The 16,181-nt window shown below is 39.6% G+C and overlaps 2 protein-coding genes across 7 annotated transcripts in view; both read left to right on the forward strand.

The window, feature by feature from the left end:
• The first annotated feature begins 211 nt into the window (after window positions 1-211).
• Window positions 212-16,181, forward strand: part of LOC143497285 (uncharacterized) — a 377,240-nt gene continuing 361,270 nt past the window's right edge. Inside the window, exons 1-3 of the mRNA XM_076993173.1 lie at window positions 212-512; window positions 1,712-1,768; window positions 3,454-4,545. Of these exons, the coding sequence (XP_076849288.1) occupies window positions 3,531-4,545 (1,015 nt within the window). The 5' untranslated portion in view covers window positions 212-512; window positions 1,712-1,768; window positions 3,454-3,530. The remainder of the gene's footprint in view (window positions 513-1,711; window positions 1,769-3,453; window positions 4,546-16,181) is intronic.
• Window positions 8,162-13,162, forward strand: LOC143497300 (uncharacterized). 6 transcript variants are annotated; one of them, XR_013125797.1, is made up of 8 exons: window positions 8,162-8,314; window positions 8,693-8,727; window positions 9,012-9,104; window positions 9,304-9,417; window positions 9,607-9,713; window positions 10,105-10,154; window positions 11,094-11,205; window positions 11,360-13,162. XR_013125797.1 is itself a non-coding variant. In XM_076993205.1 (8 exons), the coding sequence occupies exons 4-7, from the start codon at window positions 9,621-9,623 to the stop codon at window positions 11,372-11,374; spliced, it is 270 nt and encodes an 89-aa protein (XP_076849320.1). In that variant the 5' UTR covers window positions 8,162-8,314; window positions 8,693-8,727; window positions 9,012-9,417; window positions 9,607-9,620; the 3' UTR covers window positions 11,375-11,388; window positions 12,516-13,162. The 6 variants fall into 6 exon arrangements, 2 of the variants coding, with proteins under 2 accessions (XP_076849320.1, XP_076849319.1); XM_076993205.1 differs by having other exon boundaries at window positions 9,012-9,417; window positions 11,360-11,388; window positions 12,516-13,162; XR_013125795.1 differs by having other exon boundaries at window positions 11,094-13,162.

Genomic DNA, 16,181 nt, shown 5'->3' on the forward strand with positions numbered 1-16,181 from the left:
AAGAACATTTTGATCTGTAAACGGTAGCAGTCTTAAGGGTGAATTTATTGGATTTATATTTCCTGGTCGGAAAACGTAAGCGACACGTAGGAGATGTTGGATTAGATGCAGCTCCGCCCCTGGACCGACCAAAAGAAACTATGGACGGTGGGAGGAGTTGGATCTAGATCTAGCTCCACCCCCTGGACTTTTGCTTCTGCAGATACGGAAACTTGTTGGCAACGCTGCTCTTACAGACAGAGAAGAGACTTTGATGAATCCACGTACGCAGCAGTCGGTGTATGCGGGAGAGTTAAAAAGATTGAGTATTAATCTTTTTACACGAGTATTGCTCCAAATCAATAGCAGCGTTGGTATCGATATTTGGATCGATCCGCCCACCTCTACCTACCATCACCATCGGACATTACAGACCACAGGTTTCCTTATTCTCAATATCAGCATCGGGCGTTTAGTGGAGTTGCGCCTATTGTCGTGTTGGTGTTTGGAAGTGTTGGACTACTGGTTGACCTGTAAGTACTTAACTTAGTAATACGTACCACTAACACCTTTTAACCACATCTTAACCACACTATTTTGTTCGTTCCGTTACCTCACGGTTGAATCTCGTGTCTTGACTAAGTTGGTGGAAAATTCAATGTGTTAAAGTGTTTTTATAATGGATGTTGTAGCGCTAACTAACCCAGCCAGATAACGTAGCTACTTATTTGATATTATACGAATATAATTATATTTGGATCTTTTGTTTAGTAGCCCAGTGGTTCCTGTTACAAAGATAAAAGCTTATCTAGTTATATTATGCTATTTTTTTGGTTTTATTACTGTAGATTTAATGTACGATTTAATTGATTTTATGCTGTTATAGTGGATGTATTGTAATGTTACATATATTTGATTTAGTTTGGTTATTCATTGGAGTGTTTTTACGTTTAGGTGAAATCATACAGATATATACTGGTGTACTTTTCCTAAGCACAATAACAACATTTGGGAGAAGCTTTGACGCCCCCTCAGGAACTCCTTTAGAAAATGTTTACTGTGTATTGTCTCCCCACCCCCGCATTGAAATGTAATTTTTCGCCCTTTATTTCTGATTATTTTCCCATTGTTAATCGGTCTTACCATTTATCTATGTTTCAGAGCAAACAAAGTAAATGACGGGAATAACATGTATTTTTTGAAGCTTGCATGTTAATGTTGTGACCCTAAGTTCATGTAGTCTTGGTGAAGGTCGTAGTGATCTGTGGGATCTGCATTTGAGTTTTCAATCCATCTGTCATTTTCTCCAGTTGTTTATACATTGTTATTTATTAGTGAAAGACAATATGAGATCAAATATACATTTTACTAAAACATTATGTTGGTGTTTATAGGAAACTATGCTTTAGTGCAGGCATGTTCAAAGTTCGGACCAGGCGACAATATGCAGCCTGCCAGCACAGTATAAAATGCCCTTTTACAAAAAAGCTATTTTATATTTCAACAAAACATGGCAGTAGATCTCGCCTATACTGTAGATCTCAAACAGCTTTTACAGATACGCTGTAAAAATGACATGGCATTTAATATGAAATGGCACAGAGATCTATGTTGAGAAACTGTTTGAATAAAGTAGATGTGTTAGATCTACACCACGTGTGCATGTACATGTTTTCTATTTTAATAAATATGAAGTGTGGAATTTTAATTATTTCATTCCAATCATTTTCAGTCCAACAGAAATGTTGAAGTTGTCTTAACAGTGAGAGATTTGAGATCTTCTGAAGAGGTGAGTTATATTTTAAACCTGTGACTGATACATTTCTCAGTATAATCCAGATAATTAAGCAACCGTTTAAAGCACACACAGACTACAGGTAGCCTGTAGTCCCTATTGTACCTTTTGGATTTGAATACATAATGCAGCCTTTTTTGTTTTTGGGTCTTTGAACAGACTCCCAATCTCATTATACACACAGGGTGGGTTATACATCCTTTAACACAGTATTTCCCAATCTCATTATACACACACAGGCTGGGTTATACATCCTTTTACACAGTATTAAGTTAATACTGTGTAAAAGGATGTATAACCCAGCCTGTGTGTGTATAATGAGATTGGGAAATACTGTGTTAATACTGTGTTAAAGGATGTATAACCCAGCCTGTGTGTGTGTAATGAGATTGGGAGATATTGTGTTAATACTATTAACACAATATCTCCCAATCTCATTATACACACACAGGCTGGGTTATACATCCTTTTACACAGTATTAACACAGTATCTCCCAATCTCATTACACACACAGGCTGGGTTATACATCCTTTTACACAGTATTAACACAGTATTTCCCAATCTCATTATACACACACAGGCTGGGTTATACATGCTTTTACACAGTATTAACACAATATCTCCCAATCTCATTATACACACACAGGCTGGGTTATACATCCTTTTACACAGTATTAACACAGTATCTCCCAATCTCATTACACACACAGGCTGGGTTATACATCCTTTTACACAGTATTAACACAATATCTCCCAATCTCATTATACACACACAGGCTGGGTTATACATCCTTTTACACAGTATTAACACAGTATCTCCCAATCTCATTTTACACACACAGGCTGGGTTATACATCCTTTTACACAGTATTAACACAGTATCTCCCAATCTCATTATACCCACATAGACAGAGGTATAGACCCCTCTGATCACGACAGTAACTCTGCTATGGAGTTATAATGCTGCCCAAACATTGTAACCAAACAGAACATATTCCACAAATATTCTATTTGCAAGCAAACATAACATGACTTTCAAATGAAAACCACAACTTACAAATACAAAATGTGATAGTTGTTCATTCATATGTGACTTTCAAGCAAATGCACAGCAACTTACTAATTCATCACACTACACGCACAAATACGTACGTACAAAAAATGTCCTTTGTGGATCATGTGACTTATTGGACACTTTTAGCAGGAGTGCTTTCTAAAGAGGCACATTAAGTAATCGTGTGCACAGGTGAATTTTCTGTGATATGTTGGTGCTGCCCATAGATTAATTCTCTGATGCACAATAATTAAAAAGATCAAATCACACTGCTGGAACTCATAAGGAGCTTCAACAGACCAAAGCAGCTCTGCAGCACCATGAGAGAGAAAGGAAGGAAAAGAACAACTTTGAAAATAAAGTTGATGAACCCTACAAAATAAAAGTCCCTATAGACTGGCACATAGAGTGACACTGAACCAAACAGAGAGAGACACGTATCACAACATAGACAAATGTTTTCATTTTAGTGAAATAAGGAAGCCTAGCACTGTCTCCTGATGGTCTTTAGCATGAATGTCTTTAGCATGAATGTCTTTAGCATTATGCAGAGCCCAAATGGTTCTTTGTCATGATTGTTTCATCTTCATCTCACAATGAATTTGCAATGTCTTTTTCCTCTAGGAATCAATGCTGTAAACGTTACCTACATAAACACATTTATCTGTGAGGAGTATGTCATACTGTTGAAATCAGTAAACATGGAAAAGGAGAAAAGCTACAACTGCTTAGAGTGTGGAAAGAGTTTTACTAAACATGGTCATCTCCAGCAACACCAGCACATTCACACAGGAGAGAAGCCATATCACTGCTCAGAGTGTGGGAAGAGTTTTACTACACAGAGTCATCTTAACGAACACCAGCGCATTCACACAGGAGAGAAACCATATCACTGCTCAGAGTGTGGGAAGAGTTTTACTAAACAGAGTCATCTCAACGAACACCAGCGCATTCACACAGGAGAGAAGCCATATCACTGCTCAGAGTGTGGGAAGAGTTTTACTACACAGAGAAATCTCCAGCAACACCAGCGCATTCACACAGGAGAGAAGCCATATCACTGCTCAGAGTGTCGGAAGAGTTTTACTCAACAGAGTAGTCTCAAAAAACACCAGCGCATTCACACAGGAGAGAAGCCACATCACTGCTCAGAGTGTGGGAGGAATTTTACTACACTGAGTAATCTTCAACGGCACCAGCGCATTCACACAGGAGAGAAGCCATATCACTGCTCAGAGTGTGGGAAGACTTTTATAACACAGGGAAGTCTTCAACTGCACAAGCGCATTCACACAGGAGAGAAGCCATATCACTGCTCAGAGTGTGGGAAGAGTTTTAATCGACAGAGTCATCTCAATGAACACCAGCGCATTCACACAGGAGAGAAGCCATATCACTGCTCAGAGTGTGGGAAGAGTTTTACTACACAGAGAAGTCTTCAACTGCACCAGCACATTCACACAGGAGAGAAGCCATATCACTGCTCAGAGTGTGGGAAGAGTTTTACTACACAGAGTAATTTCAAAAAACACCAGCGCATTCACACCGGAGAGAAGCCATATCACTGCTCAGAGTGTGGGAAGAGTTTTACTACACATAGAAGTCTTCAACTGCACCAGCACATTCACACAGGAGAGAAGCCATATCACTGCTTAGAGTGTAGGAAGAGTTTTACTCAGCGGAGTCATCTCCAGCAACATCAACACATTCACACAGGTAAACAGTAGTGGGAGACACTGAGCACAGACGTTTGAACGTTTCCTCATCAGTCATGAATGATTTTAAGTTTTCTTATGTTTTCACTATCCATGGCTAGGAGGCTAACTGGCATCAGTGTCCCTGCTTGGTTATGAATGTGATGAGTTTGTTAGTGTAAATGTGGATTGGCACATAAGAGATAGTAGTTGGTAATTGAACATGAGAAACGTTACCGGATAACAACACAGAGGTGAATATATGAAAGACCACATATACAAATATGCTCCGTACCCCCCAACAATGTTTTGGTACCTCTGGGGATTCTAGGGGTGCCACCAGGGGTACATGAGCCGTAACGGGTCCTATTTACCACTGTATTGATGTAGACTCTTGTTAGCAGGTCGGGGCTGCATTGTACAGCCACAGACACTCGTCTGCTGGCCTTTGATGTACACTGTACTGCTACAGATTTGGAGCAGTGAACTGTAGGTTTGTACTGAACAGCCATATTAACGTCCTGCTGCTCTGTCCTTGTAGCAGGTCTCTTAGTAGTTGGGGCTGTGGTAACCTTCTAGGGTACTGGTGCCTGTGCTGAGACTTCCTCTCTGTGTGCTCTAGGTGGAACATGAACAACCTCGGGAGCAGAGAATGCATCAAATTCAAAATCATCAACAGTGGATCCACTCTTGCCAAATCGTTCTCTAAGATGTTAAAAACCCATCGAGGGTGTTCATTTCCTCTCTGGGCTGAGACAAGGACAAATTAAAAAACTTATCTGATCTGGAGAATGAACCCCTCCAGATTATCCTCCTCATTGAACTCGTGGAAGGGACAAATCGAGGAGGGTAGCTCAAACGGTTTACCATCCTTAACCTGTTTAATCAAGTCCTCAGACAAGATACACATTGGAAGATAACCGTAATCCTCCTCCTGATAATGCCTCACCTCGTAAGACTCCCTCACTCTCCTTTAATGGTGGATTATTCTGTGACGTGGCAGGTGTTGTGCAATCAGGAAGCAAACACAATTTGGTTTTTAACAAACGGGTTTTACTTTGAACATATGGGGTTGCACACAAATTGACAGTAGACACACGAACAGCACGAGCACAATGAGGCATGATGACACTAACGGAACTAACTGGCTAACACACATATGACCAACTAATCATTAGACATAAAGACAACAGACTCGACCAGCAACCTGACATATAACAGAACACTAAAACTTAACAAACTACACACACAGACATCTACAGACACGAGAAGCCATGAACAAAACAGAAATATAGAAATATTAACCAAATCTGACTTCCAAAACACAACAGACTGCACAAGACCACAAACGGTCACCATAATTTTTACTTTCACAATAAGTTTCACTATAATATCATCACCTTACAATAACCCACAAAGACTGAACACCAACGATTAAATACCAGAACTAAATTACAAATGAGACACAGCTGAAGGGGAAGTAACACGGGGCGTGACTGAACAGTACATGATTGACAGGGAGGCGGGGCTAGACATGACACCCTCCTTAAAATCTCTGCATCACCTCTATTCTGTGACCTACAGAAAGCATGGACTACACTTGGTTACAAAGTGAACATACAGTTGTGATCAAATTTATTCAACCCCCAATGCTGCGAAGGGTTTTATGGAATTCAGTGCACATTTGTAATTGTGTTCATAATGAAATCTTACAAGGACTTGTTAAAGAACTAAATGCAACTAAGATAGCATCAATTTTTTTTGTCATAAAGTATTAAATGGCCTTTTTGTGATTTCTTCATTGACACAATTATTCAACCCCTTTACGACTACCACTCCTAAGAACAGAGGTTCATTCCAGTGTTTTCCATCAGGTATTGAAAACATCTGTGGATGTCAATGAGCAGCAATCAAGCATGATAAGCACCAATTAGGCAGATTTAAAAGGACTGTGATACTCAGCTCCTTCTAGACATCTACTGGTGTGTTTCCAAGCATGCTGAAGGCAAGAGAATGGTCCCAGAAGACAAGAGAAGAGGTTATTGCTCTTCACAAGAATGGCAATGGATATAAAAAGATTGCGAAGTTGTTAAATATTCCAAGAGACACTATCGGAAGTATCATTCGCAAGTTCAAGTTAAAGGGCACAGTGGAAACGTTACCTGGTCGTGGCAGAAAGAAGATCCTGACCGCGACTGCTGTGCGCTACCTGAAGCGTAATGTGGAGAAAAATCCCCGCGTGACTGCTAAGGAACTGAAAAAAGACCTGTCAGATGTGGGCACTGAAGTTTCAGCTCAGACAATAAGGCGCGCACTGCATAACGAAGACCTCCATGCCAGAACGCCCAGACGCACCCCCTTGCTGACTCCAAAGAACAAGAAAAGTCGACTGCAGTATGCCAAAAGTCATGTGGACAAGCCACAAAGGTTTTGGGACAGTGTACTGTGGTCAGATGAAACTAAATTAGAACTGTTTGGGACAATGGACCAGCGCTATGTTTGGAGAAGGAAGAACCAGGCTTATGAACAAAAGAACACCTTGCCTACTGTGAAGCATGGCGGGGGGTCAATTATGCTTTGGGGCTGTTTTGCTTCTAATGGTACAGGAAAGCTTCAACGTGTGCAGGGTACCATGAATTCCCTTCAGTACCAGGAGATCTTGGAGGAAAATGTGATGGAGTCAGTCACAAACCTGCGGCTTGGGAGACGTTGGACCTTCCAACAGGACAATGATCCGAAGCACACATCCAAGTCCACTAGAGCATGGTTGAACATGAAAGGCTGGAACATTCTAGAGTGGCCATCGCAATCACCAGACTTAAATCCAATTGAGAACCTCTGGTGGGACCTAAAGAAGGCAGTTGCAGTGCGCAAGCCTAAGAATGTGACTGAACTGGAGGCTTTTGCCCATGAAGAATGGGCTAAGATACCCATAGGTCGCTGCAAGACACTTGTGTCAAGCTATGCTTCACGCTTGAAAGCTGTCATAACTGGAAAAGGATGTTGTACTAGGTACTAAAAAATAATGTCACTAGGGGGTTGAATAAAACTGATAATGATGTGAGCACAGTAAAGACATTTGTGGTTATTCCATCATAAATATTATGTTATGTTTGTCTAATTTATAAGTGCCTCTTTGATATAATTGTAAATAAGATGACTGAAATGATCAAAATCAATGTCAAACTGGCCAAAACACTTTATTTCAGTGGGGGTTGAATAAATTTGATCACAACTGTACAAGTTATTGTTGGATTCCTGTAAATACATTAGTCCTGAAATTTGAATGTGTTTCAATAATTTAATTAGTTTTTAATATGTGACTAAAGCTGATGTGAAATGTGCATACATGTTTTAACTGGGACTCCATGGAAACCATGGTGGTGTTTTTGACTCTTCTGAAAGTCTGTAAATGCTCTATTGACAGATTAAAAGCAATACTACACAAACAGACCTTTTAGTGTTTTTTGTCTTTAGTTTGTTACACTCAGAAATGATTCATGGCAGAGGTAAGTTTTATGCATTTACATCTATTTGATTTTATTAAAAAACTCATTTGCCTTAACATTAATTATCATCTACATAATCTAATCAATTCTAAATTGTATTGAATGTAATTAGTTAATTGATACCTACACAGTTGAAATAATTACAGTTGTAAATCAAACAAGATTCTGTTATATAAAATGTATGTGACTGGTTTTCATTGAAGTTATGAGAAATGAAATGCGCTGCTCTCCCGCGGGTCTCCAGCAGGCAGGTTCATGTGGGTAGCAGTCGTCCATTCCACGGTAAGCAGACCGAGACATCCTGTTTTATTACATTCAAATGTGTCATAATCGTGCAGTTTATATCACATCACATCAATATAAATGTATTTATATAATTCTTGATTATTTTAAGTAGTTTTTTGTCGGCCGTGTTGCTGGACAAGACAATACCAACACATGCTAACATCACAGCGAACAGGCTTGCTTTTTCACAACATCTTATCTAGTTCAGTAATACAGTTTGATACTGGATTAAACTAACCCATTGCGGTTGGTTTTCATGCCGGTTAAAATTACTAGTTATATCAGTTGCAAAGCAAGTCAGAAAGCATTCTCTTTGTCCACAACATTTAGCATATTCATTTTGTAATAAGTTAGGCGCTGTCTGCTTATTTAAAGGTGAACTTGAGAACTCGTGCCATGGAGGTGTTTTGGTAGGTGCAAACTCATTACATTTTGACAAAATTCTGTGGTGTAAATGCACAATATGGCATTTCTGTGATTTGTGCAAATCTGCAATATAAAAATGTCTTTTTTTGGGGGGGGGGTGTCAATGTGCTTCACAAGCTTAGTCATGAGTACAAATCACTTTTTTGGAGTGTTTTACAGATGGGGTGGTCAACTAGGGAAATGTCACTGACTTTGTTAACCTCAGCACCTGTGTTTGAGTCTCTGACACTAACAAGCATGAATCATATGTGTTTGTTTGTTTTCCCAGAATGAATACATCAGTGTGAGGCGTGATTGTGTGCTGAGTTGTCTGAGCATCTACCTCAATGAAGACCTGGGCACACTGGTTAAAGAATACATGGTATGTCAGCCTACTGTCTTTTGTGCCAGATGTAATTTCGATCCAGATGTGCAGGGTATCGTGCCGTTCATGAGAATGGGATAGACATGAGAACACATTGACCTTGACCACCAGTAGTTTATCATTAAGTCCAATGGGTTGTTTGTTTAGAATGAGAAATTCCCAAAAGTAAAGTGGTGGTAGTGCTGTCGCTTTGTAGGAAGTAAATCCACTTGGTCCAGAGGAACCCGAGGATAAAGTGGGCCAGGTTGGGGCACCTAAACCTAAACGCCTTTACTATGCAAAGGATGACAATTCTGACCAAAACAACAAGGTGAGGACACAGGCACTTCATATTTCTTATGACCCAGCAGCATGATTTGGAAGTGTTAAGTAAGAAATGCCTTTCAAATAATGTCAAGTCATTTTGATTCTTGGTTCTGATCAGCTGGATTCTAGTGTTTGTGTGTGTGTGTGTGTGTGTGTGTGTGTGTGTGTGTGTGTGTGTGTGTGTGTGTGGTAGGGGGGATCACTAGGATGCATGTTGTGGATGCATCTGCTTATGAACTCCAGCACCTTGAGAACAACACACAGAAGGAAGCCTTCTTGTCTTCTTTGAACATATGGCAAGTACGTGGACATGTTAACTGAAACTATAACCAATACAAGCCTGATTAGCAGTTGTCCATTTCACACCGTCTCCCTCTCATACTTTGTCTTCATCTACTCTCCTCTCAGTCTCTTTTTCTCTCCATCCTGCTCTTTTCACTGTTGTCCCCTACTGTCTTCTCTGTATCTTTCTTTCTCTCATACTCACTCCTCTCCCACCAGTGTAACTTCACACAATTTTGCATGGGAATTTAAAAAGGTGACAAATTTGGTCGTAATGGGTTATTCTCAATTTTGTTTCTTCTACAATGTAATTTACAAATATGTCATTGCTGTCTTTCTTGTAGTATGTTTAGCATTGCTGTTCATGGAGAGAAACAATGGGATAATTAGTGTTTTTCTCTGTGAAAAGGCAGCTGAGGATCTGAGGCAGTCAGAAAAGCCAAAGCCAGATGTCAAGAGGTAAGTCATAAAGCAGTGTAGTTGGAAGCATGAATTATTTTTGCTCTTGGGGCTGAATGTTGACTAGAAGGGGGTGTTTCCAACAGTTGAGGAGTAAAGGGAGAGACATGGGAAGGTTAGGGAAAGGTTGGTTCTTTCTCTTCTTTATCATCCTCCCTCCAACCTTCCTCTCACTCCTACTGTCCTCTCTTAGGCCAAGACAAGACAGCTCATTTCTTTACGGGTGCTGAAAAGTTGAATCATTTCAACTTTTCAGTGCTGCTCAGCACCTCTCTTGTTTATTACGTCACAAGGTAAAGTTTTGTGACCAATTTGCAAAACACAATGTGAGTCAGCTTTAGACATAACGGGTATGATGCACACACTCTACCACTTCCTGACTGGAAGACTGCATCTTTATTTCCTCTACCATACTACTGTTTTAAGTGATTTATCAGGTGCCCAGGCTCAACTCAAACATGTGAGAACAACACTACTCCATCATATGATAATTGTCAGATTATTTATTGTCACCTTGGCAGAAAAGTGCAAAATATTCAAGAGTAGTACTGCACACCTGATTAATCACTTAAACTTATAGTATACGCAGGAAATGAAGGTCTTCCTGTCAGGATGTAGTGGAGCCTGTGCATCAAGTCTATTATTCCAGTGATGAGAGTAAGAAGGAGAATAAACCTTACCCCTACAAGAGCTTAGGAGAGAGAAGAGGTGAGTAGAGAAGGAAGACTGTAGAAGAGAGGGAGAGGTGGTTGGAGAGGTTTGCCTCCTTTTCTTCAATCCGTTTTCCCTGCACCAATGAACAGTTTCTTATTTGTCTCTTACAGCAGCTACTAGCTACGTATTTACATCGCTGATCTGAATAAAATCAGTGGGAGGGTTCCTGGTTCTGTATTGTTAGATGTATTTTTAGTTGGTGTGTAGTTAACTGCATTTCTTTAGCAGGTCAAAGGCTTCATTAGGAAAAGAGCAGGCTCTGCAGTCTCCCCAGAAATCCCTCTGTCTTAAAGAAGCACAAAGCCTTACCCCCAGTGGTGGATCAACCCTTAAACACGTGAGAACAAGTCTACTGTAAAGAATATTTGTCAGAGTTTTTAATTGTTGTTGTCATCTTGATTGAGAAGTCCACAATTTGAGAGAAGACTGTATATAATCTCATGTTAACAAAAACACACAATGCATCCTTATGACTTTTTCTTTTTTTCCAGGCTTTTAGGAGGTGATCAAAGGTCTTAAGGTCATTGTTACCTTGAACATGCATCCATCTCATTCTCATGAACGCATATATGCAGTGCTTTAAAGCAGTGGCGTGCACACATAGACATCAGGTGGTGCTAAAGCACCAGCAACTCTGCCCTTTATCAACGAAAGTGCCCTTTTGAAACTTTGGTTTTCATTTTACTGAGGTCGGTTTGATTAAAAACAATGCCCTGAAATGAGCCACCACCTCGCACACACCCGACCTCTCTCTTCCTTTAACACCAGATGCGCTGCAGCAGCAGTTCAGTTCAGCGAGGTGAAGGAAGCGTCTTCAGCACAGCACACACGGTCACAGATAGACTTCTCCCGTCCCCACCAGCCAAGTCACATACACATCAAGTCAAATCGTACCGTTTGCCCTCTAAGACCAACGTGAAACCATTTTGTTGTGCAGTAAAATGTCTCATACAGCACCAAACTACTAAGCATTTTTAGCTGACTGGTCGTGAGGACGACCACATACAAATAATTAAGGTAGAGTTTGCAGATCTATGTGTTAAGCTGAACATTTTCTGTTGTATAGGTTTTGTTAGACAACATAAATTAACACATTCATTTGTGAAAGAAGAAACTGGAAGTTCCCCATTACCTGTGAAAAATGCCCATCTGCATTCATGTAATGACAACACTCAGTAGCCTATAACTCCTTGTTCTTTTTGGTCTTTTTACTGTCTTAATTGTAGGCCTATATTGATTTACTAATTGCAAAATATATGCAACAAGGCCTGCAGACAGTGGAGGGTAAACAGAAGTTAACTGAAGGACTTAAAAATTACTGTATATAGTTAATATTGGATATGAATTTTATAAGTTGGCTGCGTGACTTTTCTCCGTTGAAAACTCACGTTTAGAGAATGTTACAAATAAAATGTCAAATTTCATTCAACATGTGCTTGTAATTTTTTTTATAATTAGGTGTACCACGTGCGCTAAACAGTGCCCTTCAACCCCCCCGAGTACTTGCCCCCCAAAATGTCTGTGCACACCACTGCTTTAAAGAAATATCTTCAAATTAACATTCAGTTGGCCTAAGGATGAGCTGCTTAGATTTTGGTGGTCCAGGTTAGGGTCACACAGCTCATCATCCTGTTCTTTCTGTTCCAGGACATTGAATCCAGAGAGGCTGAGGCAGATGTTGCCGAGCAGAGGGTCATGGTCCTGATGGTAATGGACGCTTTGCTGGTGTTGGTGTTGTGCTGGAAGGTGTGGAAGTTCTCCATAACCTGCAGAGTGTCAGCCATACATGTGTGATGCTTTATGGGCTCATCTACACACTCAACTTGAGTTATCCAAAAAGCATGCGTACATTCGAGGTGTACCAGAAAATCCTGATGGACCTGGACTCAACCAAGCTTTCACCAAAAGTACAGGCACTGAAAATCTAATTGCTCCAGTAATTTGACTGGCAGTAATGCACTTAAACAACCCCTACCTGATTTGTCTTTTTTCCTCAGTCAGAGAGGATCTTGTGTTTAAATGATCCCTTAGTTATTGAAGGGTATATCGGGGAAATACCTGTTTTGTTTTCTTTTAGTGTTGAAGCATTTAACGGGAGTGTTGTGAGAGTGTAGGTGGGTTCATGGATGGCCGGTTTCTGAAGTGTGTTAGCTGGCAGTGTTGTAATGGCTCAGCTCAAACTGTATTTGTCATTGTTTCTGAATTCTGTATGATCTGGTTGTCTTTAAAAGATATTTAATCTACAGAAAAGATCCTGAAGATGTTGTAATTTCATGTATTTAATGTTTAATGTGGAGTTCTAATGCTAATAAAGCTTTTGAATCAACAAGATGGTCTGATTGTTCTTATGCATCATTAAGATTGTACTAAATGGAAAGACAGAATGTGATTGGAGATCACAGAGATGAAAGAAAACAAAACTGAGTCTCAGACATGAAGAATTTAAGGCATTTTCCCCACTGTTTCCAAATGTTTATCTGAAGTGACAAACCCAGATGTGTATCATTACTATGTTGCTGAAACAGTGTGTTTACACCAGAGAGTCAGTGAAAGCTTACTGCAATTTAGATGCTTATAATTACTTTCTCAGTGGAAAAGTTGATGCAGAGGGCATCAGAATTGTATATGGTGAAGTTGGAGCAACCTGCCAAACACGTCACTATTTCTAAAACATACTGCACATGTTTCTTAGTAAGGAGTAGGGGGTTGTTTTGTTAAACTCTATATTTAATTATATATTTTCAATGGTTTGAACATTTATTCAGCTTATTAGAAACAAACGTCGATTAAAAAAGACTTCAGAATCGCCTTTATTGTCATTATAATTTACATTACAATGAAATTTGATTCTCATCCAAGGTGTTTGCCAGTACAGTAAATACACACACAACATAAAACATAAATCTATAAGTTGAGGTAGTGCCACATATACATGGTTCGTAGATTGCTTGCGTGATATTTTGAATATTGCACAAGCTATATTACAATGTATGTTACAAGTATTGCACATATTACAAATATTGCACATATTGCACGTGGGAATTATTTACATGGGTTATATTTCACATGGCTTGGGGATTTACATTTTTGCAGTTATTTACATGTATTTAGTGCAGTGATGGCTCTAGGGTAAAAGCTCTCATTAGGGGTGCTTGAGCAACCCTAAAAGGGTCCAGACCAGAGGTGGAAAGAGTACTGAAAAATTGTAATTGAGTAAAAGTATCATTACTTTGCCTAAAATCTACTCAGAGTAAAAGTAAAATTACCCATCTCAAAATTTACTCGAGTAAAAGTACAAAATTACTTCATTTAAAATGTAATTTGAGTAAAAGTTACTTAGTTACTTTCAGTTATTTAATGCATGGATGAATCATGAACCAAATTCAGCACAAGTTGTTTTAATCGATTTCAAAGTGTATTTAAGTGCACATCCACACTTGCAAAAAGATCAGCTGGGCTCAGGGACATACTTCCTCACAGCACAAGGACAGTTACAACCTGTACCATAAAGTGCAAACAATTTTCAGTCCTATTATCCAACGGACAACACTATGATAAGAATAAAGAAATTTAAATTACAAATTATTCAAAAACCAAAATGCACACAAAATTAAGTGCCCACAAGACGCCACAAATCAAACTAAAATGCAACAGGATTCCACTACTCACAATAAAATGCCCACAGGATCCCACAATTTAAAAGTAAGTGCTCACAGGATCCAACTATTCAAAATACAGTGCCCACCAGATCCCACTATTCACAATAAAATGACCATAGGATCCCACATCTCAAAATAAAACAAAATGCGCACAGGATTCCACTATTTTAAATGCTCACAGGATCCAACTATTCAAAATACAGTGCCCACAGGATTCCACTTTTCACAATAAAATGTACACAGGATCCCACAGAACCTGATAGATAGAAGATTTAAAGATAGAACAATCTCATCCTTTTGGAAAAAAAGAGCACCAGATTACGACCTGATTATGAGACAATGGAAAGGGCGTGCGCAAGGCAAGGCCATGCAATTGACTTTCAGTTCTGGGACTCTGGGAAGTTTAAATTTCTGCCCGCATTTAACTTTTCACCATCAATATTTTTTTACTCAGTAATGTGAGGGCGTTCAAATGTACTGAAGTAAAACTACTTGGGTCAAAATGTACTCAAGTAAAAGTAAAAATTACATGTTTCAAAAACTACTCAGAAAATTACAAATTACTCATATAAAGTACTTGATTACAGTAATGTGAGTAAATGTAATTAGTTACTTTCCACCCCTGGTCCAGACATGCCTATGTTGTGTGCCTTTTTGGAACAGGCTTGCTGGAAATGTCAAATGCTTTTATTTAAATGCTTTAAATTTGTTGTTTACCTAGAAGCCACCCATCACGCACTCTGCTAGCTTGTAATCTTATCCCAACCATGCTGTTTGTAAGGATGTACGAATCATTGGGTTGATCCAGGCCAACGTGCCACTACATTAGTAAGGCACATTTTTGCATCACAGATTATTTGCACATTTATGGAATTAAAGAGCTTTTTATTCACATAAGCAAATTCCTCCTCAGATGGTGCCTTTATAAATGTGCAGTCGATCGCTCCGATTACATTAGTGAAACCGGCTATCGCTGCAAATTGCGCTTTAATGTTTGCCTGGTCAACCGCTTCATATGGGAACTTTATATACCTAGCTGACATGCAGATGATCCCATCCAAAACAGCTGGCATGGTCCGGCTCAGACATGACTGGGATATCCCCGGCCGGGCTGGCAGTTCTCTTTGAAACGAGCCAGTCGCCAGGAAGCCAAGCGTTGTCAGACCTGTAAAGGAACTGGCAATGCGCGACTCCTCGCGTTTCTCTCTCCAAAACTGGACCCAACTCAGCACAAGAGGACAGTTTTTGGAAATATGAAACGGCTTATAAGCCAGCCATCATCATGGACCAAAAAAAATCATAATGATTACGGAAAACTCTCTCGGCGAATTCGGCCATTATCAATATCTTCCAGTAATGCTAACGCTGCCATCTCCCAAGAACTCCAGCACAACATTTAATGCATGTTTATATTGCCCAAATGTACTGTGAAGATGTGATGACAACGGAATAAAGGAGATTGGACTGCCCTCTCTCCTCAGAGTCCTTGTTCTAGACGAGACTCTCACGCTTTTACTTATTTAATAAAACTCTCTTTTAACCACGTCTGAGTCCTCATCTATTTTCAGGAAATTTCCACGACACACACATTTACACATTTAAAAAAAAATAAAAGTTATATACCGTTAAATTCAGCTCTCAACTTCTTTAGTTT

This window comes from Brachyhypopomus gauderio, unplaced genomic scaffold (assembly GCF_052324685.1).
Source record: "Brachyhypopomus gauderio isolate BG-103 unplaced genomic scaffold, BGAUD_0.2 sc105, whole genome shotgun sequence".
Lineage (NCBI taxonomy): Eukaryota > Metazoa > Chordata > Actinopteri > Gymnotiformes > Hypopomidae > Brachyhypopomus > Brachyhypopomus gauderio.

Excerpts from the sequence above, each read along its gene's own strand:
- LOC143497300 (XM_076993204.1), top strand. The coding sequence starts at position 9,621 with ATGCATGTTGTGGATGCATCTGCTTATGAACTCCAGCACCTTGAGAAC. Across the intron at positions 9,714-10,104 it reads CTTCTTTGAACATATGGCAA|GCAGCTGAGGATCTGAGGCA; the intron begins GTACGTGGACAT and ends CTCTGTGAAAAG. Across the intron at positions 10,155-11,093 it reads CCAAAGCCAGATGTCAAGAG|CAGGTCAAAGGCTTCATTAG; the intron begins GTAAGTCATAAA and ends GCATTTCTTTAG.